The 25,340-nt window shown below is 37.7% G+C and overlaps 1 protein-coding gene across 2 annotated transcripts in view; it reads left to right on the top strand.

Annotated features, from left to right (window-relative positions):
* The window catches only part of LOC136864515 (E3 ubiquitin-protein ligase MARCHF6), a 152,414-nt gene that overhangs the window by 19,770 nt on the left and 107,304 nt on the right, over window positions 1-25,340 (top strand). For both annotated transcript variants that reach the window (XM_067141581.2, XM_067141582.2), the window contains exon 3: window positions 15,791-16,033. In XM_067141581.2, coding sequence (XP_066997682.2) covers window positions 15,791-16,033 — 243 coding nt within the window. The remainder of the gene's footprint in view (window positions 1-15,790; window positions 16,034-25,340) is intronic.

Raw genomic sequence — 25,340 nt, 5'->3', positions numbered from 1 at the left:
AAATTGGACCGTCTTTAATCTCTTGCCTTAACTTCCGAACAGTTTCATTGTATATGGCTGAACAGTACGTTTTTCTGAACGTTGACTCATCCGGGATGGATCATTTAGTATATTTCTCGAGGAATTCCCTGAAGCACTGATTATTCAGTTTGAAGAGCGGTATGTCAGCAGAGTTCGGTGTTCAACTCGGACGTTACACTGGAAGTTGCTGGTTGTGTCAGAAACAACTGTCTCTGCTTGGAATTTCTTTTGTTAGCCTGGTGTGTACTGGTTGAAACTTGCTGTTGCACAAGGAACCTTTGAGTAGATGTCACTGTACAATGACACAAATTACAAAATAATATCTTGCTGTCAGTTGATAAACCATCCTCTTTAAATTCTGATACGTAACTTTTCAATTTTAAAGTGGTTGACTGAGCTACTTTAGGCATATTGTAACAACGTTAATGTGTTCAATGAATATCAATATACAACTGCACACACTGAACGTACAAGAACACTATGATCCGTCTCGCTGCTAATTCAAACTGTGAATGTCTGGTAGTAAACTAGATAGAGTTATGAAGCATTCAAAGGGAATGCCTGAATTATGAACTAATCTGGAAACCACTAGCACATCGTTGATGAATGAGATTTCCCTAGTTACGAAATTATGGCACAGACACAGTCGATGTTATGTAATGCAGCTTATCAGTGCTGTAAGTGTGATTCAAATAGTCACGGTACTGACCGGCTGATCTCCACCACTTCCGGACTCAACCTCTCTTTCTCTTCGCACCGCTTATCAGCTTATTTTATCAGCCCAAACATGGACAGGCGTGATAATGACCTGCAAACCAGTTAAAATATTAATTTTTTGAATATAGATTTGTATATATATATATATATATTTATTTCTCCATTATTGAGAGGACTGATAATTTAATACTTTTTAGCCGAAATAAGGACTATATTGATTTTAATGACAAAGAATATGGAACATATGTGCTGAACTCCAAAATATAGAAAAATATGGAAAATGATTACTCCATTTTCCAACTCCACACGTCATGATTCGCAAAGATAATGCAAAATATAATTAATGTTAGCTTCCTAAAGAGATGTATTTACATATAAATCCGTTCCCTGTAAATAATTAGGCATGAACTTAGTACACTTTATGTTTGCTGGTAGGATGTAAGCTTTATCCTAATTTAAAAACAGGTTTTTATAACGTTCCTACTTAAAAGTCAGTGTAGGAACAAGTTTGTTTTATTTATACCTGACAATTATTTTTCATGTACTTGAAGGTTTTCAGTAGGCTGTGGTGATAAAGTGCTACTATCTCTATTGGGTAATTTGTAATTGTATTATGCATTTAGTGTATTCCTTCAGATAGATAGGATATATTTAGGCCTGACTCTTTCAGGTTATGGCAAGAAATAACTTATCACTACGTGGTAACTTCAGTTCATTAGCACAAGTAGACTTAAATATATTCGTGATGGTTAGTTACTGGTACATGTTACCGAAAGCTACAAACAAACAAACAAAATATTATGGTTATTTAACAATTCACTGTTAAATAAGTTGCTATCACTGGCAACTGCAAATTATTTACTTTTGTTTTATGTCATTCGTGTTTGATAAGGAAACTCAATTGCAAGTTGATAAACGGATAATTGTGTCACAGACACATTAACCAAGGAAACAAAAATATTTTAATCCATTTTTTATGATTAAAACACTCTAACTGACAGCTTCACATTCCGCATATTACTCGTATTTGCAATCGGCTATCACGGAGTAACTGCCTGGTGACTGTACTAGCGCTGTGTAATGACATGAACATATAAAACCACCTCATTTAGCACACTTTTTCTTCTATTCATCATGCTTCCAGTTTATTATTGGCGCAGGCATTATGTTACTGTAGTATGGATTTATATTCTTCATTATGTACTGATACTAACGTTGTAAGTTAAGTTTCTGTGTATGTTCTCCAAAGTCTTTGTGTGGTTTACAGTCAGCTGTAGTGAGAATTACCTGTATACTATAGTCTTATTAAAATAACGTGAGTGTTCTGACAGCTTGCAGCACCTGGCGCCGAGCCAAGGAGTGAGAGCGCTGTGTTGCCACATGATATAGTACACCACCACAATAAACCGCTCTCGTTCTGATTTAGGCGCTGCGGAAAATAACATCCATGTACGAGATCACGAGAATGTTAGAATAATATTAAATGTATTGCTATTATCCAAGTTGGCTCAGCTTAATTTTATCATCTCAAACATCATTTAGACTTACTCCTCGTTCCCTTCCCTCATAGGCTTTTATCGGTAGAGCCCTACACGAATGCAGATATCCGCGAAGTTAGTGTCTTGGCGGATACAAACTGTGTGGCAATGCAGATAATTTTGCTGATAATTTCTAAATAATGACGTTCATTGATTTTTACTCAAGTATACTCTTGTTTCTGCTTGCAGTTAGATGGCTCATGATATTGGTATGGGAGAATAGTGATATATAAAGAGCCTTGAGACCATGAAGCCGTAACTCTGACCTAAGCCTAACTAGCTCCTGCCCGCAATTAATGGAAGGAAGGAATAAAGGTCAATACGACGGTAGTTGTTGCGAGAGAAAATCGCTCGTAAACCTGTGACTGTAGGGGTTCCGGTAACAGGTGTCAGGCCTATTGTATTGTGTGAACAGATCTATCCATTTCAATACCTTGGGTATAATATACTGTAGTTAAATATTTACAATATCCGCGGATAACAGTTTTGCGGATGCAGGTGTGATGAAGGAAATGCAGATATTATTTTGTATATCCGCGCAGGGCACTATTTATCAGTCAATTTCCGGAAGATTGATTTCATTTTTAGGTAGATTTCCGCAGCAGAATAGCACTTTGACTGGCCTGCTCAACATTCTGGGTTCAAATCCTGGTGAGGATGGGAGAAATATCTAAGTTTCTTGTATATATAAAGAGGAGAAATCAGTCGGACCCTGTCATAGGCGTTGGCACAATTTTAGATGCCCGCCTGTGATTGAAATTAGAGTTGTGCGAGGTAAAAGTCCGTTTTGAGTGCATTTAAACTTGCGATCATTAGTCATGGGACCTCTATTTATTGAAATCTTACGCAAAAAAAGAAAGCCTTACATTCTAACCACAGGTCGTGATTCTTAATTTCCAATATCTCACATGCTTTGTCCAAAATCCCAAAAATCTAATCCCATCCACCTTAATGAGAAGGGAGCACAGAATAATAATAATTTATAATTATTATTTTAAGAAACCAAAAATAATAAAGATTATCAACATTTTGAAGGGTGTTGGAAACACGTGTTGTACTTCAATTCAAATATTAGCTTTTCAAGGCAATTTTTGTCAACTTAAAGATAAAACTGGAAAAATTGCATTACCAATTTTTGAGAAAAATCTGAAATCACATTTTATGAATACTATACTAATTATCAGGAAGCAGACTCTCATAGTGCTTGCCCAGTCTTAAATTGCACTGTGGAGGAGTTCATCATGGTAGAAAAATTACTCACCTTCACGGTGTCAGTGGAGCTACTCCCACGGAGGAATTGCTTTCTTCACCTGCAGAGCTGGAACTGGAATCGAGGGAGATGATAGTTTCTTTCACACAGTCTTTCAAAACTCCTTTTTCCCACTGCTTGTGCATCAGTTCCCAGTGCTCTTCCCAGAAAATATCGTCAGCCAGGTGGCAGGAATGAGTAGCTGGGTGCGGAATACTATGTAAAACTTCAATATGAAAAAATTCAATTCATTCCCCTCAGAGCATTAAGAGTATTTTGAACTTTCAACTGCTCCTTCCAAATCGTGTAACAGGGGACTTACACCTACCACTCGGTTGCTGTGGACATGTGGAATGCCATACAGGTTTGTGACATCATGCAGAATAAGAGGGCTCGCATGCGATTCTGCATTTATCCAGACCCCGCTCGTGTACAACACTATGTGGTGGTGGTGCTAAACATTTGTTCTGATGTAATTGATGCAATTATGCTGACAATAATGATTTATCATTTAAATTAACAGGTTTACAGTATTTACATGTTAATTTGGAGCACGCAATGACTCAAATATGTATTAATATTGTGTAATTAGCACATATCTAGGTTATAACGAGTCTTTATTTATGCTTGGCAAGGACTTTCTTGCTCGACCTTGGCCGCCGATGACAGGCCGCTACCGGCTGCTGGCGCGCGCGTTTTCTGGCACTTCCTGCAGTTGCTGAGAGCTGAGCTCCGAGATAGCAGGGTGTTCAATGAAACTGCTGTGTACTGTTTGTCGTATTGTATTGTGTTTTATTGTGATTGTGTATAGTGCTGTAATGTATGTGAAATATTCATTACATGAATGTGTAAATCTGCACAATTATTCAGTGCAGAAAATCGTGCACTAGGACAAGACAAAAGTTTCGAGCGAAATTTCCAGGGAGACCAATTCCTATCAATAGGACAATAAAACAACTGGTCAAGAGATTCAAACATACAGGTTCAGTAAACAATAAAAATAGACGTAAAGGTCGTTATCTCCTTACTGAAGCGTGTTTGGTACGAGGATCATAAGTAAAAATCTCTAGCCCTCGTAGCCCAGATTTAACGGCATGTAATTTTTATTTGTGGGGTATGTTAAAAAAATGTACCGAGCTCGATATGTGTAGTTGCTTAAGTGCGGCCAGTATCCAGTAATCGGGAGATAGTGGGTTCGAGCCCCACTGTTGGCAGCCCTGAAGATGTTTTTCCGTGGTTTCCCATTTTCACACCAGGCAAATGCCGGGTCTGTACCTTAATTAAAGCCATGGCCGCTTCCTTCCACTTCCTAGGTATCCCATCATCGCCATAAGACATATCTGTGTCGGTGCGACTTAAAGCAAATAGCAAAAAAATAAAAAATATAGTTTACGGGAACAACCCTCACACATTAACCTTAAAGATAATATAAGAGCTGCAATCAGTGCTGAAGAACTTAGTAGAGTAATCGAAAACTTAATTAGGAGATGCCGATTATGTTTGGCAGCGCATGTGGAACATTTTCAGCATGAACTGTAAAAATGGGGAGTAAAATGCATGATAATGATTTTGAGCCCCATATTCTGCCGCTCCGCCTGTTGCCATTTCTTGATGGATACAGTATTTTTGTATCCGTCTCTTGGCACAGGCCAGAGCAAAGTGTAGCTTCCACTGAAGTCCCAGTCTCATCCATGGCTGTGACAATATGGAAGCTGCTGGGGTATGGGTGGTGCTGAGTAATGACATTTCGAGCACAACTGGTGTCTGAGTGTTATGAAAGGTGTTGATCATAGGATCAGTCGTGCTGCACCTTCTGGTCCAGTGAGGAAAGCAATGGCAAACTACCTCACTCCTCATCTTGCCTAGTATGCCTCATTTGGCTCTGCCATTGGTTTTTGCAGTTTCCCTACAACTGCATAGCCTTTGGTGGTGCTATTTGAGGATCCAGCCAGCCTCTGGGCTGATGACCTAACAGACAGACAGACAGACATTCTGCCGTACATACGCACGCGCGGTAGCCGGCAACTGAACCATCACTGGCGGCCAAGGTCGAGTGAGAAATTCCTTGCGAAGCATAAATAAAGACCCTGTATTAGCCGGGTGGTCTGCAAAAACGGCAGGGCGGTGCACTCATAAAAAAGGTCCTAGGGAGAACACTGGGTTCCCTTGTGTGGTTCACCACAGATGCCCATGCCCAGTTTTCTGCAGTGACATTCTCAGTACCCTCTCTGGCCAGTCTCCCTATTTCAGTTATGTTTGTTTTAATAGCACTGTAGTCTATAGATTAAGAGGGTACCTTTCATTCAGAATTAATTTCTGGTGTAGCCTCAGTATTGTCAGTATGATTTTTCCATTATACTTCTTTTTTGTTTTTTGTTTGCTAGTTGCTTTACGTCGCACTGACACAGATAGGTCTTATGGCGACGATGGGACAGGAAAGGGCTAGGAGTGGGAAGGAAGCGGCCGTGGCCTTAATTAAGGTACAGCCCCAGCATTTGCCTGGTGTGAAAATGGGAAACCACGGAAAACCATCTTCAGGGCTGCCGAAAGTGGGATTCTAACCTACTATCTCCCGAATACTGGATACTGGCCGCACTTAAGCGACTGCGGCTATCGAGCTCGGTGGTTACACTTCTAAAATAGAAATCTTTAGTATGAAATCAAAGATAAATTACATGGATTCAAATGATCTAGGCCTACCATTCATATTATATTATGTTTATAATGATAAACGATCAAATTTTTTGTGCAGTGTATGTATTTAATTATGCCAGTCCCACGGTCTAGGGGTAGCGAGCCTGCCTCTCACTGGGAGGCTGCAGGTTTGATTCCCAGCCCTGTCAGGGATTTTTCCAGTTTCTGAGGTTTGGTTCAAGGTCAACCCAGCCTACATGAGAACAATTAAGGAGTTATCTTACAGTAGGATAACAATTCTACTCTAGATAGCTAAGAGGATTTCGTTCACTGACCACGCGTCAGTTCATAATCTGCAATCCTTCGGGTTGAGCAGTGGCCACCTGTTAGGCCGAAACCCGTCAGGGCAATAGTACCATGGGTTCATATTTATTTAATAAGGAAAACTTGCTGTTGTTGACATGGTTAGGCCTCCTTAACTTATAAGACGTTTAATGTACTACTCTCATATAGGGTTACCAGGTTTTTGAAAAGCCAATAAGGAACAGGTCATGTCAACTTTGCTCATGTCAACACTGAGATATAATTTACTGTACTATTTACATTATAGGCACAAACTTTATCACAGTATTTTGCTGCTTCATTTTCTACTGTACATAAAAAGTTTAAAACTCTTTTTTTTTTTTTTTTTTTTTAAGCCTATTTTCAATAATGCTGAATCACCCTTAATTTCATTATTGCATATGTTTTTAAGAATTGAAAAAACTCAACTTGTGCATTTTAACCAGGTATACTTAGAACGTAAGATACAAACATTAGTATATTTGGAACAGCATCTAAATTAACTTTAAAGACAAAAATCACCCGTTTTGAGTTCACATTACAACTGTAATCACTATCAGTACAGGTATATCTAGCTCCAGCATCACGTAATTCAATATTATGGGAAGAGAATTCTCACTTTTTCCAGAAAAATTAGTTTAATATTATAAAAGCTCTTTAGGTTAGATTTTACTTCATTCTGAAAGTTAGGAAGAAGTTGATCTATTAATGACTTTAACTTCCACACTGAAAAATGTTATTATCTTTCCTACAAATTAACTTGGACCTCAATTTTAACATTGTATTATAAGTTTTAATAATGGTAAGTTTAATTATTTCGAGCTCAAGTATTGTTTTATTAAAAACTTTACAGACATTACAAGAAAAAAATATTAAGCTTTAAAGGATATTTTTTACTGCAGTTGTCTGTGTCTGCCTGAAAGGGTTGCTGTAGAAATTTGTTGCAATCTGAATCTGATAAATTTTTAAAATAACTAGTTATTCCATTCCAGCCTATCTACCGCTACAGCTTTGCCTAAAACATCCACATTGTAGAAGCATGCCTAAAACTTCAGAAAATTCAGTCTACAAATTCAAAGAAAGACATCAACTTTGCCCTTAGAAGAAGAAGAAACATGGGTGTAAGTTTTATAAGTAACTGTTTCACTGTCCACGTCTGACACATCACTGAAGGCAATCTAATTGTTAGACACTGTACCGAGTGGTCAGGTGTTATAAGGGCTCCATATTATTTTAGTGATAAAGTAGTTAATACCGAGCTCGATAGCTGCAGTCGCTTAAGTGCGGCCAGTATCCAGTATTCGGGAGACAGTAGGGTCGAACCCCACTGTCGGCAGCCCTGAAAATGGTTTTCCGTGGTTCCCCATTTTCACACCAGGCAAATGCTGGGGCTGTACCTTAATTAAGGCCACGGCCGCTTCCTTCCCACTCCTAGCCCTTTCCTGTCCCATCGTCGCCGTAAGACCTATCTGTGTCGGTGCGACGTAAAACAACTAGCAAAAAAAAAAAAGTAGTTAATACTTGCTGAAGTTTTGTTAAATTCTGTGTGCGAGATCCATTTAGTTCTATAAACATTGGTGTAGTGATATACTTTTAGATTTAATATTGAGTAGTTCCATAGGCGTTCAGTAGGTTACATGTCATGGTTAGGCTTTACTCTTTTTGATTCTGGTTTGGGACAAAGAAGAAATAATATTATGTTTTAAAAAATGTAAATATCGATAGGTTTGCTGATAGGATATTATAACGAGTTGTAACTTCCACAGCATTTACATTTGTCCAGACAGTAGACACAGTAAGTTATCTCCAAGAGAAATTCGCAGGTCGCACCTATCACAAAGGTAATAATTTCTTTAAATAACACGATACCCATGTAAATTTTGTTTAAAGAAACAGTTTCAACTGAATATACAGTACTTCGTTGGCAAAGTAGTGAAGTCGTATTGTTATCGATTATTTCAGCTCTTCATATTCAAAATTGTTAGTCACTGATTGACCGGGGTATAATGTAGGCAAAAAATAAAAATCAGCTGATTCCTGTATTCCAATAGCTTATTTGTGGTTCTGAGTGGTTAGTTCAAGTCTCCGGTGCGACTTACACTTGCACCCTCAATCCTTCAGCATTTAAGAGCATTTTTAATTTTGGTTAGCTTGTAGGAATAAAACAAAAATACCTTCTAATAAGGATTTAGTTTTAACTACATTTCTGTTGTCTCAATGAGTTTTTATTAGGATACATCTAATCAAAGTTTAGAATTACTGTAATGTAGTTATTTATTTATTTATTTATTTATTTATTTATTTATTTATTTATTTATTTATCTGAAAGTACACAGGTTTAACACCAAATTAAGTACCTTCTTAACATTCATTATCCGTCTATATCTATAGCCTAACTATGAAGTTAAATTTTAACAAAAACAAAGTTAAAAATCAAACAAAAAGCAAACTAACTTAAAACACAAAACAGTACACTGGGAAATATGATGAATAGCAGAAAGAAAGAAAGAAAGAATTATCAAAAAATTACAAATTGTAAATGCAGGCTTCTAGTTTCTTATTGAAATTCACTATCCGATTTGGTGAATATACAGACTTCTTTTGTTACAGTGTTCTAATTATAAGCTATAAATTTCATTTTTGTTCCGTATTGAAGTGAAATAATAAGAAATACATTGACCTTTTCAATACAATATATTGAAATGATATTACATCAGTCTTGGGTCTGGTTTTAGCCACCTAGTGGGCCATCTTCAGCCAAATAAAAATTACAGATTATGTAATAACTAAAAACATACGTAGGAGGACGGTTTGAAAAGTTCTTGGAATCACCGCTAGATGTCAGTGCTAGAGCAACGAGGTTACCGCGCTATAATCACACATCCTTTGTGAGTGAACACGTGGCGCGTCAGTGCTCTAGCTGCAGGAGTGTGATAGTGACGACTCTTTGTTGTTGTTCCCGCGTAGTGGTTTGTGACAATGGAAAAAACTGAGATTCGAGCAGTGATTAAATACTTTGTAAAGAAAGGTATAAAAAGCAAAGGAAATTCATGCCGACTTTCAGAACACACTGGGGGACTCTGCTCCTTCATTTTCAACTGTTGCCAAGTGGACCAGCGAGTTTAAATTTGGTCGGGAGAGCTCAGATGATGATCCGCGTAGTGGAAGGCCAAAAAGTGTTACAACCCCAGAATTTATCGCAAAAGTGCATAAAATGGTTATGGAGGATCATCGACTGAAAGTGCTTGAGATTGCTGAAGCTGTAGGGATGTCTTTTGAATGGGTATATTACATTTTAACCAAAGAATTGGGTATGAAAAAATTATCCGCAAGATGGGTACCGCGGCTCTTGACATTGGACAATAAACACACCAGATTGGAAATGTTCGAACAAAGTCTGGCCCGTTTTCAGTGCAGCCAACAAGATTTTTTGCGCTGGTTTGTGACTACAGATGAAACTTGGGTCCACTACTGTACCCCAGAGACAAAACAGCAGTCAAAGCAGTGGAAAAATGCTGATTCACTACCACCAAAGAAAGCAACGGCAGTGCGTTCCGCCGGAAAGGTCATGACCTCAGTTTTCTGGGATGCGAAAGGCATTCTGCTGATAGATTATCTTCCTACTGGCCAAACAATTACGGGGCAATACTGTGCAAACCTCCTAGACCAACTACAGGAAAAGATACGCGAAACAAGGCCTGGTTTGGCAAGGAAAAATGTCATCTTTCATCAGGACAATGCTCCGCCGCACACAAGTGTTGTTGCCATGGCAAAACTTCATGAACTGGGGTACGAATTGTTGCCACATCCAACTTATTCACCTGATTTAGCACCATCAGACTTTCATCTATTCCCCAAGCTGAAAATTTTCCTCAGTGGACGGAGATTTTCTACAAGCAAAGAAGTGACAGCTGAATTGGAGAGGTATTTTGCAGGCCTGGAGGAATTTCACTTTCGAGATGGAATCAAGGCATTGGAACATTGCTGGACCAAATGCATTAGTCTACAGGGAGACTATGTTGAAAAATAAAAGCAGTTCCACCGAGGTAAGATACTTAATTCTAGTACATTCCGAGAACTTATCAAAGCACCTATGTATACCAGACAAAGACAATGTTGCTGGAATAATTATAACACTAAAATACATATAATAACAAAAATTATGTTTATGATCTTCTTGTCATAATATGATGTCTTTAAGTTGACTTAAAGGCCTCAGGTGAAGAAGTAAATATCTGTCTGATGTAGAACAAACACTGACTTGCTGGAGGAAGCAGGCAGTCCATGTAAACAAAGGAGTGGATGGTGAACAAGCACTGACTTGTTGTAGGAAGCAGGCAGGGTTTACATTGGGCCAATTCCAGGCGTTGCGTTTTTACATTTGTATATTTTGTTTTAACATATATATGAATCTTACATTCTAAACAAATTGAGATTTATGTATAATAATGTCTAGATGATAGGTAGTCACCTCCACAAATGTCATTGTTATAAATTTGATGTTTTATAATATTTAAAACGTAGCGATCAGTGTTTACATGGAACAGACTTTTAACTTCACATACATTTATGTTGTTTCTAAATTCTGAGAGTTGTGGTAACTTTTATTGCTAATGTTAAGATATTGTTTACAAGAAGGCCAAATGTACATTTTGCAAAAAGAAAAAAAAAGAAAAAAAAAGTAAGTTGCATAAATTCTGCACAATATAGTTAAAGGCGATCGTCGCGTGTTTACTTGACAGCGTCGCAGGATTACACGCGCGTATCTGTGCTATGGTGACTTGGCATGAGTGGCTAATAAATCTTAAGCTCCACATCAAATATGATAACTGAATGATAAAAATGTTTATTCAATATCGCAGTAAGTAATAATAGAGAAGGGGCGTGATGTCACCGCGGTCTCAGGCTGCTTGCAACCATCATGGCGGACTGGGTTCAGGTCCCGATTAATGCATGTGTGATTTTTGTGGTGTAACTCACATCCCGTGGTTCAGATTTTGCACCTATCTATAAGCAAGGGATCAGGAAGGATTGCCACAACTATCGAGGTATCTCATTGATTAGTATACCAGGCAAAGTATTCACTGGCATCTTGGAAGGGAGGGTGCGATCAGTCGTTGAGAGGAAGTTGGATGAAAACCAGTGTGGTTTCAGACCACAGAGAGGCTGTCAGGATCAGATTTTCAGTATGCGGCAGGTAATTGAAAAATGCTACGAGAGGAATAGGCAGTTGTGTTTGTTTCATAGATCTAGAGAAAGCATATGACAGGGTACCGAGGGAAAAGATGTTCGCTACACTGGGGGACTCTGGAATTAAAGGTAGGTTATTAAAATCAATCAAAGGCATTTATGTTGACAGTTGGGCTTCAGTGAGAATTGATGGTAGAATGTGTTCTTGGTTCAGGGTACATACAGGGGTTAGACAAGGCTGTAATCTTTCACCTTTGCTGTTCATAGTTTACATGGATCATCTGCTGAAAGGTATAAAATGTCAGGGAGGGATTCAGTATATACTACTGAAATAATATATATGATTAACACCTACTTCTGATGAAATTATAACTCGCGGGCACGGAACCACCGCTACTCTGTCGCGTATCACTAATGGGTACCGAACCAGTACTGTTCGGTTGAGGATCGTTTGTGTACACTGGCAGAATTAATTCAGGATCTTCTGGTGCGTTAATTTTCAGGTTTGATTCCCATTATTGCATGAAGCTAAGTGAAAAGCAATACACATCACAAATATTAATTAATAAAGAAAATGTTACAAGACTTTCAAACAGCGAACAAAGCATGTGCGAATTATCTGAGCTGGAAAAAAAAAAATGCTGACGTCTATTTAATAAGAGGTGCGTTAGTACCAGAGCTGTAAGGATTTCTGTTGGGGAATGAGAACTTCTGTTTTAAAGCCCACTGCCATCATAAATCACCCCCTACTGGGCAAGTAAGTAGCCGAGAGGTCAAACATTTCCCGAACTGTTTCAATGCCGGTGAGTATGCGTTGCCCGTCTCAGCTAAAGCAGTGATGATTGCTCATAAGAGGGAGCACAACCAAGCACATATAATAGTACTAATCGCAAGTAAAGTTGACCCATTGTGTTAATCCCGCAAAGGTGCTAATCACAGATTGTCTCATGGTTCCAAGAGTATCATCCCTAGGTCGCCCCCTTTATCGCCTCTTAAGACAGGCGGGAGCTACCGTGGGTGTATTCTTCATCTGCGTCCTCCACCCACAGGGGTATTACAGTATTTCTCCGGCTTCTTGTTTAAATGGTTAGCATGCTGGCCTTTGGTCCAAGATGTCCGGGGTTCGATTCCCATCCGGGTCGGGTATTTTAACTTCATTAGTTAATTCCTCTGGCTCGGGGCTGTATGTTTGTTCAGTCTTCAGGCCTCTCCAGAGGTCACATGCCATTGGGGAAGAAAAGAAAGAAAACAAGAGAAAATTGCAGTATTCTGATGAAATAAAATTTACACTGGAACAACCCTCTTACTTTAAACTTCGATCTCAATTTGAAAGAGTTGCAACATATTGTTTGATATTTAGTTAAAGTGAACCGATTTTGAATATAGCTGAAACAAGACTGACTGACAAAGAATACGTATGATGTTAGACCATCATAAACGGCACCAGACACCAAGTGGGTTGGCTACGCAGTCCAGATTGTATTGCTGTAAGCTATTATTAACCCTTTCCAGCCCAATGATGCCATATGGCATCATGATATTTAACGTTTTTTCTGTGCTTTGAAAATTATCTTGAATGCCATATTACATTATGGTAGGATACGTTGTGGTGTTAGGAGTTCATTGGTAGCACTGGAGCAGTTCAGTAGTTGAACATCGCCGAAGAATAGTGCATGTTCTATGATCATGTCGACTTGGAATTGGAGACTCCTTCACACCGCACTGCATTATAACATGTTTTATTGTAAGTACTATTCATTTTTGTTTCAAATTGTGTTATTTTGGAGATAAAGGATGTAATATAAATATTCTGTATGTAATTTTTTGTTATGTTAAGCTTGACAGGTTTTCTGTGTGTGTAAATATGTATGATGCCATATGGCGTCAGTGGGCAGCAGCCATGTCTTAGGTTATGTTTATCTGAGGCAATTAGATTTTTATTCAGCGGCCTTTCTCATTATTACTGGTTGTTTTGCGATATTATATAAACGCTTAACAGTATATTTTGATCATTAAATGTAAGAAAACCTGCTAATAAACAGCACAACTGAAATAAGTAGCCTACTATTCCAAATTATATCATAATAAATTTTCGTTAGAAGTTGCATTTCAAATTGTTGTGTACTATTTATTCACTTTATTTTTCTAGATGAATCCATTAAGTGTAAAATTTTATCTGAGAAAGAGGTCATTCTTCTTCTGGAAGGTGACATATCTGACGTTGATATCAGTAATGATGATCACAAGGAAGAAGTAACAACACCAAATACAGTTGCAGAACCAGTGCCAAATACTATTCCGGAAGTGGGGCTGAATTTTGAAGTAAATGTTGAACCTAATTTGCATGAAGATGTAATACCGTTGGCTCATCGACTTCAGGCAAAAACATCTACTTCTGGCTCACCAGTACCCAGTGAGAGGCAGAGGGACTCAAGGTTGCGGTGTAAAATCTTAGAACCTATTTATTCAGAGTGCACAGTGAATCACTCTGTTCTACCAGGTGAAATGACTCCATATGAAAATTTCAAACAATTTTGTACAGCTTCTCTCATAGACAATTTTGTAGGCAACTCAAATTTATACTGTGTTCAGAAAACTTGATCCTCACTGAACACAAATAAGAATAAAATAGAGCAATTTCTGGGAATTCACATTCTGTCAGGCATAGTCAGGATGCCAAGTTACAGAACGTACTGGGCACAAGCAACCAGATTCCCCCCAATTGCTGACATTACGTACCGCAATAGGTTTGACAAACTCAGAAACTTCTTGCACATCAACGATGATAATATGAAGTCACGTGATCATCCAGAGTGTGATAAACGTTTCAAAGTCAGGCCTTTTATTGATGCCATCAGAGCTAGATTCGCTGATATTGAGCCCGAGGAGTACAATTCTGTGGATAAGTAAACTCGTGTCCTCATCCCGAGGTGGTGCAGCTCTTTTCAGGCACACCCCCATTGGAGGTGAGCTGCACGTACCATTTCAACCACATACCAGCCCTCCTGCCATTCTTAAATTTCTGGCAGTACCGGGAATCGAACCCAGGCCCCCGAGGACGGCAGCTAATAACACTAACCGTTACGCTACGGAGGCGGACAATTCTGTGGATGAAATTATAATACCGTTCAAAGGGCGAAGTTCATTGAAACGATACATGAAAAATAAGCCTCATAAATGGGGTGTAAAAGTTTTTGCTCAAGCTGGTTTCAGTGGTATTGTCTACGATTTTGAAGTGTATGTTGGTAAAAGTACTATTTTATAGTCAGGAGAACCGGTTTTAACAATGGAGCATTTATACAAATGGTATTATGATTGTATTTCAGGTTCACAATTTGAAGAACATTTCATGAGGACTTGCATCGCATGTGCCCAATGATGCCATATGGCATCACAAAATTTTGAGCATATGAGAGTGCGACAAAAATTAAATATTGGTGGTTTCATGTTCAGGACGCACATTTTAGATGAAATTCACAGGGAAATATTTTTTTCCATCACTGCAGATAATTTGGGCTGGAAAGGGTTAATAATCTTGACCATGATGGTCGGGATTGGATCCGTATTGACTTAGTAACAGTAAATATGTTGGAAGATAGTCCGCCTAGTCAATACAATTCATTTATTTACCTTTCACCTTAACATCTAGTACATGTTTCGAGAATATTATGCATACTGGATTTTAATCCACTAGCTGAGGAAGAGAATGCATAATATTCTCGAAACATGTACTAGTTGCTGTAAGCTTTCATTTAGCAGGTGTTGGGTTTGGACCTCACCGTAGGTAGCCCTGAAAATAGTTTTCCATGGTTTCTCCATTTTCACACCAAGTTAGTGAAGGAGCTGTACTTTAATTAAACCAGTATTGCTGACATTAAACTTATGTAATCTTGTGACATTAAACTGCTAACTATTAAAAATCACTACTGTGTATAGTGAGCTTTTAATAATTGACAGAAGTTACAACTTTATGGCTCTTGTAGTATGTGAACAACTTTTTGAAAATTATATTTTTTCAGTTAAAGTTCACTTTTATCCCATTGCAGTATTGGGTAGAACAAATTCTACTTTTCTTCTCTAAAATGTATTTTTCTTGCAGGTATTGACGCTTCCACTTGACATATTCTCAACTGAGAACATTGCCTCGGATGTTTTCCAAGGATGTTTTGTTGTGACTTGTACACTATTTGCGTTCATTGGCTTGGTGTGGCTTCGGGAACAAATTCTTCATGGTGGAGGGCCAGATTGGCTTGAAAGAGAGAACAACAATCCTGTACCAGTACTGGATCTTGCTGCTGCACCTGCAAATCCGCATGATAATAACAATATTCTCCTTCAGCAGGCAAGTAGTGTTTGTTTACTTTTATAGTGATACGCTTGTTTCTGTGTACAGTTCTTAAAATCAATTATCATCAACATTATAGATAATTGAACATGTCCTGCTTCGATGACCATTCCACTGCACTTGGTGTCACTTTATGCAGAGCCTGCAATCCATCCTTAAAGGCTGACAGTGGACAGGTCTCAACAATTTGAAGCAATGTCTGCTCCTCACCACACACACACACACACACTCACACACACACTCTCTCTCTTTTTTTTTTTTTGAGGAAGCCTGGCACTTTGTTCGTTGATGCAGAGCGGTGTGAAGAGTGTTTGATTATTCTGCACCCCAGTTGCTCCTCTCTAGTTTATGCAGCAGATTTACTCTTTTACTCAGCGTCTTGGGCAAGTTCAAGTAATGCTGTTTGAACAACAAAGGTCAATACAATGTGACTCCCAGATATTCGGGGAAGAAATTGTGGGAGACTTCAGTTCTGTTAAAAACCACATGCAGCTTTTTATTAGCTTCCATGTTATGCAGGCGGAATGATGTTACTTCTGTTTTACTTGGGTTTGCCGGGAGTCTTAATTTGTAGAACTAGTTACTCTAGGTAGCTAGGTCCTCCGTAAGTATACCCTCACTGCGTGCCAAATCCATACTCTCAGTAATTAAAGCTAGATTGTCTGCAAACTGTATCTTCTTGGAAGTTGTTTTTGGCCGGTCATGGATGTACAGATTTAATAGAATGTAACCCGGTATTAGTCGTATTAACAACACTATGGACCAGTTTGTTCAACTTTGTGTTAAATTTTACTTTACAAATGTTAACTAACAATTGTTATTAATTTAACAGTTCAGTTAAAAGTATCCTGTTTCACAAACACATCTCCAACATTCATTATGAAACAATTGTTACAGACAAATTAACACATTTCCCTGAGATTTCTGAATGTGTTTGGCAGCGAGTGTCTTTTGTTTCTTTATATAAAGTGCTCCTAGGGATATGTTGAAGTATTATTTTGTCACACATGGTTGACATTATTATAGGTTATGGTTAGCAGAGATCGCTAGAGACGTAAACGTGTCAAGTAGGAGGCTACAAAAGAGTTATTATGATGAATACGGGACAAATGTTGTTATACATTAAATTTGAAAGCATGTGAGTGTGCATGAAAAATGAAAGAATGGACTGTTATATAACAACATTTAATATATTCTTATATGAGTGCAATCTAAGGCTCCAACATCACCAGGAAAATGTGATAATTGATATGATTTTTGGGCATTCTTTTATTGCAGGAAAATAATGTAATGTCTTGTTAATGCTGCACTGGCAGCAGGAATTCTTTGCAGAATTCTACACAGTCTTGTCTTGCAGTTATGGACATGGTTGCCTCCAATTATATGAAAATAATCTGAAGTATAATGTCTGACATGTATAGGCCAGACCCTGTGTCCAACCGATTTCAACGAGCTTCAATGTACCTGTGGGGGAACACTCAACAGTAACTCTTGTATAAGGGTTTAGGTCATGAATGGCTCACTCGAACAATGTTGTAACCGACAAATTTAGTGAGAGTGAGATATGTGTGGAACAACATTGTACTTGCCATGGTGGACATATCAGAGAAATATTAGGCTTAAAATCATTAAATTGGTAGCACTGTTTGAATTTGAAAGTAGCGTTGAGAAGAACAACATAGTAACTGCATGCAAAATGGTGGGTCAGATGTGTTGCATTAGCTGATGAAAAAAGGTTAAATAAAGGGAAAAGAAGGAAGATATCATTGAGCTCGTGGAAAGATATTTGCAAATGTCTTTGGGATAGTGGATGTCCATATATCTCCAAGAGAAAGCAGCCCATTCCTGGAAAATTGCCTCCACATTCAGTGAGTAGAACAACGTTGCAACTAACCTACAATATTCTATTATGTTGTGTGCTATAACTTTCAGTTTTGCGAATCAGACGTAATGACTAAGAGTTTATTCTGATAATTATTTAAACAAAAGTGTCTGCTAATGATATTAACTAATTAATAAACTGTAGTAATATAGTAATGCATGAAATTTGATTGCACGTAAAACATAACCTCTTTCATTGTTATAGGAAAGAATCTGTCGTCATTCTCTTCGGTGCGGGCAACTGAGTGCAAGTGATAAGAACATAGCATTTGATGAATTCTATAAGTTAAATTATGATAATTGAACACTACTTCTTGCACAGCAATGTGCTGAGTTGGTCAATATTAAACGTCGGTGAACTAGTGGTGATATTTCACACAGTCAGTGCAGCGTGAGTTATTATTTGTCTACAGAAAAAGGTAAATTGTGTGTTTGTCAAAAGACACTGTGTGACGCAATGAAGATTACTGCCCGACGATTGCAAATTCTACTGGAGAAAATTAAATTCCGAAAGCGTCTAGAAGATGAGCGTGGGGAAACACTGTAATAAGCCATATAAGATACCACATGTTATGAAATCGTTAATAAGGCAGCACATAGTCTTTTCCAAAACAAGAGAATCATTACTCCAGACATGAAAGTAAAAGGTTTTCCTTAAATCCTGATTTGACCTTAAAGAAAATGTACAAACTTTTCTGTGAGCAGTACCCAGTAGTTGAGTGTAAAGAAAGTACAGTACCTATAGGGATATTTTTAAGTCTGACTTTAAGCTGAGATTTGGCCTTCCAAGATCTGATGCTTGTGCTTACTGTGATCGTCCTTTTATTCTCCTATTTTCAGCACAATCGAATGATGAAATGCAGAAAATGGAGGAGGAAAGTCAACTTCACCATCACAGATCTGAGGCAGCATATAAATCTTTGACAACTGATACTGCTGTTAGTAAGGAAATGTTATAGTGCTTTGTGTTGACTTAGAACAAGTTTTGTTCTGTCCCAGTTTGCATCATTCATCTATATTTTACCAAAGACAGTACTCCTGCTATAACCTTTCTATCCACAATACTGACAATAATACTGCTTTTATGTGCTTCTGGCATGAAAGCATAGCCTAAAGGGGTTCTGTTGAGGTTTCTTCTTCAATACTGAAGTATATTAATGAGACTTTCCAACCACTGAAAATAGGAGAATCAAGGCATCTCATTCTGTGGTCAGATAGACGTATAGACCAAAACAATAGCTGGCGGATTATTGCTCTCTTGCAACATTTAATACCGCAGAAGTATTTCTCTATTATTGAACAGAAATTTCTAATCACTGGTCACAGCTTCCTGCCCTGTCACCAGGATTTTGCCTTAGTGGAAAGTGTCACAGGTGAACATGTAGTGGAAGTGGAAAGTGTTTTTTTTTTTTTTTTTTTTGAAGACTTTATTTGTAAAGTATGATATAATGTTTTATTTGCAATGACCTAACCTGTACTGTGTAATATTTGTAACATATGTATATGTAAATAGTAGTATTCAGTTCTATATTTACTGGAAGTATCCAGAAACTTTTGTTACATAAATTTTTGAACAGGGTGTGTTGCCTTTTGTTGGTTAGGTATTCTAGAATGTATTTTCTGACTGTTCTGGAAATGGAAGGTTCGCGATCGCGTATTCGAGAATGTAGGTTGAGTTTGCGACTAAAGTTGGAGTTGTGATTGGTGAACCTAGGAGGGGATGGGCGGACTCATGTATTCTGATTGGCTACTCCAAGGTCAGGGTTTTACTACATATAGAGAGCGAGGCAGCGTTTGTAATAATTCGGTCTGCCTTAGTCTGTCTTGGTCTGTCTGAACTTTTATGTCGTGTGCGACGCTTCCATAATGTTCGGTTGCTATTTTGTATAGGAGTCTGCCCTAGCCTAACCTAGATTCGCCAAATTATTTATGACGCCTTAGCTTTTCAGCTGGCTTGCCTGTTTGTTTTCTAGGCATTCCCATTTCTTATTTCACTAAATATGTAGATTGTAGTTTGATATAGTTACCTTTGGGTTTGCCTCTGGTAGTTCAGTGTCACTTGATGTACGCTAGAGTTTTGGAGAGTACGTTTACTTCACTGTAAATTGCATTGTACAACTGGATTTGTAACTAGATGTATAGTTGGTTTGGAATTTTGTAACTTGTACGTAGATATTACCAAAGAACCTCTAAGTTAGGTGTATCACGAGGCTTATAGTTTGTAAGTTGCAAGTTCATGGATTTGGTTTCGGAATGTAAAATTTCATTTGTAAATAATGTTTTTTTCAAATTTAAGGATCACGGCGAATTATTTCCGAATCTGCAACCTAAGCCATGTCCTTGGCCTCAGTAGGTCGTAGTTCCTTCCACCTTCCTGGTTTATTGTTCACTAGTTGGCCCTACTGATATTTACGTATGTTTTGGTCGGCGGAGATCCGCGTAATTTCAGTTAATGTTTCTGAGTGTGTAGTGGTTTCTGATGTTGTGTAGTTGCTCTTTCCTTCACCCCTTACTGTGTTTAGTGCTTTGTTTTGTGTAACCACTGTAGTGAAGGTTACAGAAAGAAAGGAAGAAAAAATCAGCAAAAGTGTATGAACCTAATGACTGGGTGGACGTCATAGCCGATGCTAGCTCCCATTTTTAAGTCTGTATCATGGAAAAGGAAGATTTTAAAGATATGAGCATAGTTGAAAATTCTTTCAGTAAGGGTTCATTCAAGATAACTGAATATGTTTGGCTCGAAATCATGAATGATGACCCAACAACCATTCGTGGAAGGAAAAGTCACAATATTCTCCAGCCGTGGATTAGTCAGAGTATTGCGAAGAAGACAAGAGGAACTGGTTACAGAAATTTACCTCCAGTGAAAGTGCACAGTTTTCCAAATGTGTGTTCAGGACCTATGCCTATTACAGCTGCAAAGAAGGACCTATTGGATATATGTAGATACATTCCAGTTAAATCTAGAAAATTCTATGAGGACCTGCTCTCATTAAATTTAATTTATTTACAGAATTTTCAGCATGTTTTTATTTCTTGTTAGTGACAAAATGTAATTGTGATCTTTTTTTTTTTTTCTGACATGCCAATCATAAGATATTTACTGATAATTATGACATTGTAACTAAGGGGATTACATTAACAGCTGGTAATGTTGCAAGTAAAAGCAGAAAATATCCATGTCATTTTTAACGTTGTTCTATTTTAAAAATATTGAATGCAATATTTTTTCAAAACTTAAGTGTTGTATGAATAGAATAACTACTTTACAACTTTATCAAAATAAAGTATAGCTAGCAGCAATTAGTTTGGAATTCTTTCAATATAAACAGTCAAGGAATGTTTTTTCCATCTCCTGCGAAATTTTCATTTTGTCAGTTAGTGTTGTTCGGGTGAGCCGTTCAAGTAGAGGCCAGACTCTGTGTCCAACCGATTTCAACGAGCTTCAATGTACCTGTGGGGGAACACTCAACAGTAACTCATGTTTAAGGTTTTAGGTCAGTACGCATTCGTTTTTGAAAAAAATATGAGGTCAAATGTCATGACGTAGGATGCGCTTGGGAATAAGTGGAAGTGATAGAACATTAAATGATATAGATGTCGATTCCCATAGGGAATCTGAAATATTTGTCCCGAATGAGTATTGGTATTAGAACATTAAAAGGCGAAAAATATTTACTTAAACATGTCAGGTCTTCAACGTAATAATTCCCAAAAAATTTTCTGCCTGAAATTAATATAGGCCTAAACGTTCTCACAGTTAATGCTGTATCTTTCTCCGTGTATATATATATATTAATCTGAAGTAGAAAATAAAGTTCACCGAGTTTGCCTAATATTTTTATTCACATTTTAATCTTTACGTTCCCTCAAATAATAATTTATTTTGTGCAAAAAAATATAGCTACGACGAGACTCGAACTCATGCTGTTGAGATACACAGACAAGGACGGTGACCACTCTACCACCGCTCCGTTTGACTGTGTTGTTACTCTCCAAGTACATATGCGGCACATTGGAATCAACGGATTCATCAGTTTTTCAGAAATTATTAGGTTGTGGACCTGACATGTTTAAGTAAAATGTGTTCACCTTTTGGTGTTTTATCACCTCCACTTGGTCCGAAGCGGATCCTGCATCATGACATATGTCCTCAATTATTTTGAAAACATATTGAACTAAACCCTTATACAAGAGTTACTGTTGAGTGTCCCCCAAGAGGTACATTGAAGCTCGTTGAAATCGGTTGAATGCAGGGTCTGGCCTCTCCTTGTAAGAATTATAAGCAACTGCTGCACTGATAAGATTCAATCTGTTGGGAACTCTAACCTATTTTCAATTTCTTCTAATACCTTGTTCATTATGGCTTTGGTAATTAGATATCTTTTTTCTGACAACTGTAAGAAGTCATTTTTTCTTAGTATGGGTCGTCCTTTGCCTTCTTCACTTTATAATTAGTCTTCGTACAGCAGTAAAGCTTCAAACTTACATCTTTTATATGCTATCATTTTGAAATTTGAACAGCATTTAAGAGGTTTAACACAAGGCTTCTGCCATGTTAATTTAACACACATATTAATAAATTTGTTAGAATTAACAATTCTGGATGAGACTGCCATTTTGTTAAATAGCATGTTAAGTCTTCTTAACAGCAGTGTTAACACTTAACATTCATTGAACAAAATTGGGCCTTAATGGAGTTTGAATTGTTATGCCTTACTGATACGTGATTTCATTTTTCAGAGGGAATAGTGGAGAGTCTTTCGGTTGTGTGTGATATTTGAGGTTATTCTGGTTGGCTTTTCTCGGAATGTGCATTTCTCTTGTGTCCTTTATATTTAATGATTTTCTGCTAAATTTGTAATATTTTACAGTCTATGCTGATGTCTAGGGCCTGGATTTCCATGCAGTATCAAATCCCAAAATATGCATGCATTCATGCACTATCGAATGACGGAACATGCACAATAAACTAGAAAATATGCACTATCAGAATTCAGTTCCACATTGTTACATTTTCATTTCCTTTTGAAACACTATACAACAACTGATTTCTCCACATTTTCTTCATTTAAGTTCCTTCGTTTATCTGACTGAACATTCCTGAACACAGAAAATGATCGTCTTGCGTCACAAGAAGTGACAGGTTGATACTTAAATGAAGACATTTAGGACAAAGTATACCTGAAGTTATCTCTTTTAAAACATTCACTTAGAAATTCCTTTCCCCAAGTCCATTTAGACACGAGGTTTGTTCGTAGACTTTTTTTGCTTTACGTCGCACCGACACAGATAGGTCTTATGGCGACGATTGTTGTTGTTATTATTATTATTATTATTATTATTATCATCCAGTTCCCTTATTTTCTCAACTATTTTGTCCTCAGGCATGTGATCAGTGAGAGTTCGGAGTTCAGGGTAGGAATTTCGAAGGAAACAAAACAGGATTCAGTACAAAACCAAAGTTTGTAAGCTGCTATCTCAGTTACGCGGCGTCACAGAAGTGTGATTCAAGTTTTGATTTCTTCATCTAACATAGACGAAAAAAAGTAATAGCCTTCATTTAGTAATGCGAAATTTATCGTTCAGTTCTTACTAGGACACCTTATTTCTACGGATTAGAGCGGTCGACGTGGGGTCTTCCCGTTTATGTCAATGTTTCCTCAAGCAACAGATAAAGTGCTTGGCTAAGTGGATTATAGGACCTCCATGCGTTTGGTTGTCAAGTAGTATGCAAGGAACACATTTTCTTCCCCTCTCAATGATAGACAAATGCCGTGGACGTATGGCCCCAAATTCTGCAAACTACTGCTCAAAAAGGGCACTGTCATGCAAGCTGACAAAATATATGCGTCAAGTTCTCAAGAAAAATCACATAAATGGACATCCACAGGCTGTTTCCAGTCATTTGACCTGCCAGGAATGGAATGCATGAAGCCCCATCTATCGGCGAGGGTAGGAATAGTGCCAGCTGGCGAAGCCTGTCGAACTCCTCTGGGGCAATGATTAATCACTAACAGATGAAATGAAATGATACTGGAGAGTGTTGCTGGAATGAAAGATGACAGGAAAACCGGAGTACCCGGAGAAAAACGTGTCATGCTTCCGCTTTGTCCAGCACAAATCTCACATGGAGAGACCGGGATTTGAACCACGAAACCCAACGGTGAAAGGCCGGCGCGCTGCAGCCTGAGCCACAGAGGCTTCCCAAGCAAAGTCATATAATCCAATATAAATGTCCAATTAATTATTTGCTATTAAGGCCAAAATGTTCAAAATATGCATTATGCATGAGTATTCTTCGAAAAAGGCCAAAACATGCAAACATGCATGGAAAAAGTACGGTTATTTGAAATTGATTAGTCATAAAACGAATATTTGCAAAGTTTGAGAAGTGCAAGCAACTTATTTAGGAACATGCATTTGCATGGAAATCCCGGGCTCTACTGATGTTTGTTAAGTAGTGGATATTGTTGTACATGTGTTCACAGAAGGCTGAGTGTCTGTTGTGTCCAATTATGTTATTGTGTTCTTTGTTCACGGTGTGTAAATTAAGTTTTGTGTGGCCAATATATGTGCCATTACAATTTGGTTCTTGGCATTTGAGCTCATATATTCCTGATTTTGAAAAATGGTCTTTTAAAAAAATTTAGATTGCATTTACAGAGTTGTTTTTTTGTAGTGTGTTGTTTGGTCTGAACACTAGTTTAAAACCTTGCATTTTAAATATGTTACCTATTTTGTACATATTTTGTTCACAAAATTGAGAACTACATATTTATTGTCCTCTGGTGGGGTTTTGCTTAGGCTTTTTTGTTGTTTTCTTAGTACCGTAAATGGTCTAGTGTGTTCGGTGGATGGTTGTTCTTCTATGATTTTTTTCTTATTTGAATTTCGTTGTTAAAATCTGTTTTTCTCATTGGTATATTTATGACTAGAGCTGGGATTTTTATGTAGTATTGTCAAAATATGTACATAAATACATAACAGAAATCACCAAAATACAGTATGTAGTAAAATATGTAGAATGGGTAAAATATGTAATATCACATACAGTATTTAATATAACCACCCCTGTCAGTTACAACACATAAAACACGCTTTATTTTAAATCTTGTAGCATAGTGAACAATTATATAGTTTTTAATGTTCTCCGGAGCCATATTATATCACTATATCTGACACATATTCAATTCAAACTTATAATTTTCTTAGTTACAACACTGAAAGCACATTTACATATTACATCTTGTAGCACTGTGATCAATGATGCAATTTTAATGTTCTCTGGGGGTCATTCAAAGAAGTTTGTCACTAAGGATGTTCTTATATGCAGAGAGAGATCTTTCGTCGTCACTTGATGTAACTGGGGCAAGTTTTAGGAGAGGAAATTTTGGTGGAGGAATGTACTCAGGTGGATCAA

Source organism: Anabrus simplex, chromosome 2 (genome assembly GCF_040414725.1).
Source record: "Anabrus simplex isolate iqAnaSimp1 chromosome 2, ASM4041472v1, whole genome shotgun sequence".
NCBI lineage: Eukaryota > Metazoa > Arthropoda > Insecta > Orthoptera > Tettigoniidae > Anabrus > Anabrus simplex.
This window is presented reverse-complemented; position numbering and strand designations above follow the sequence as displayed.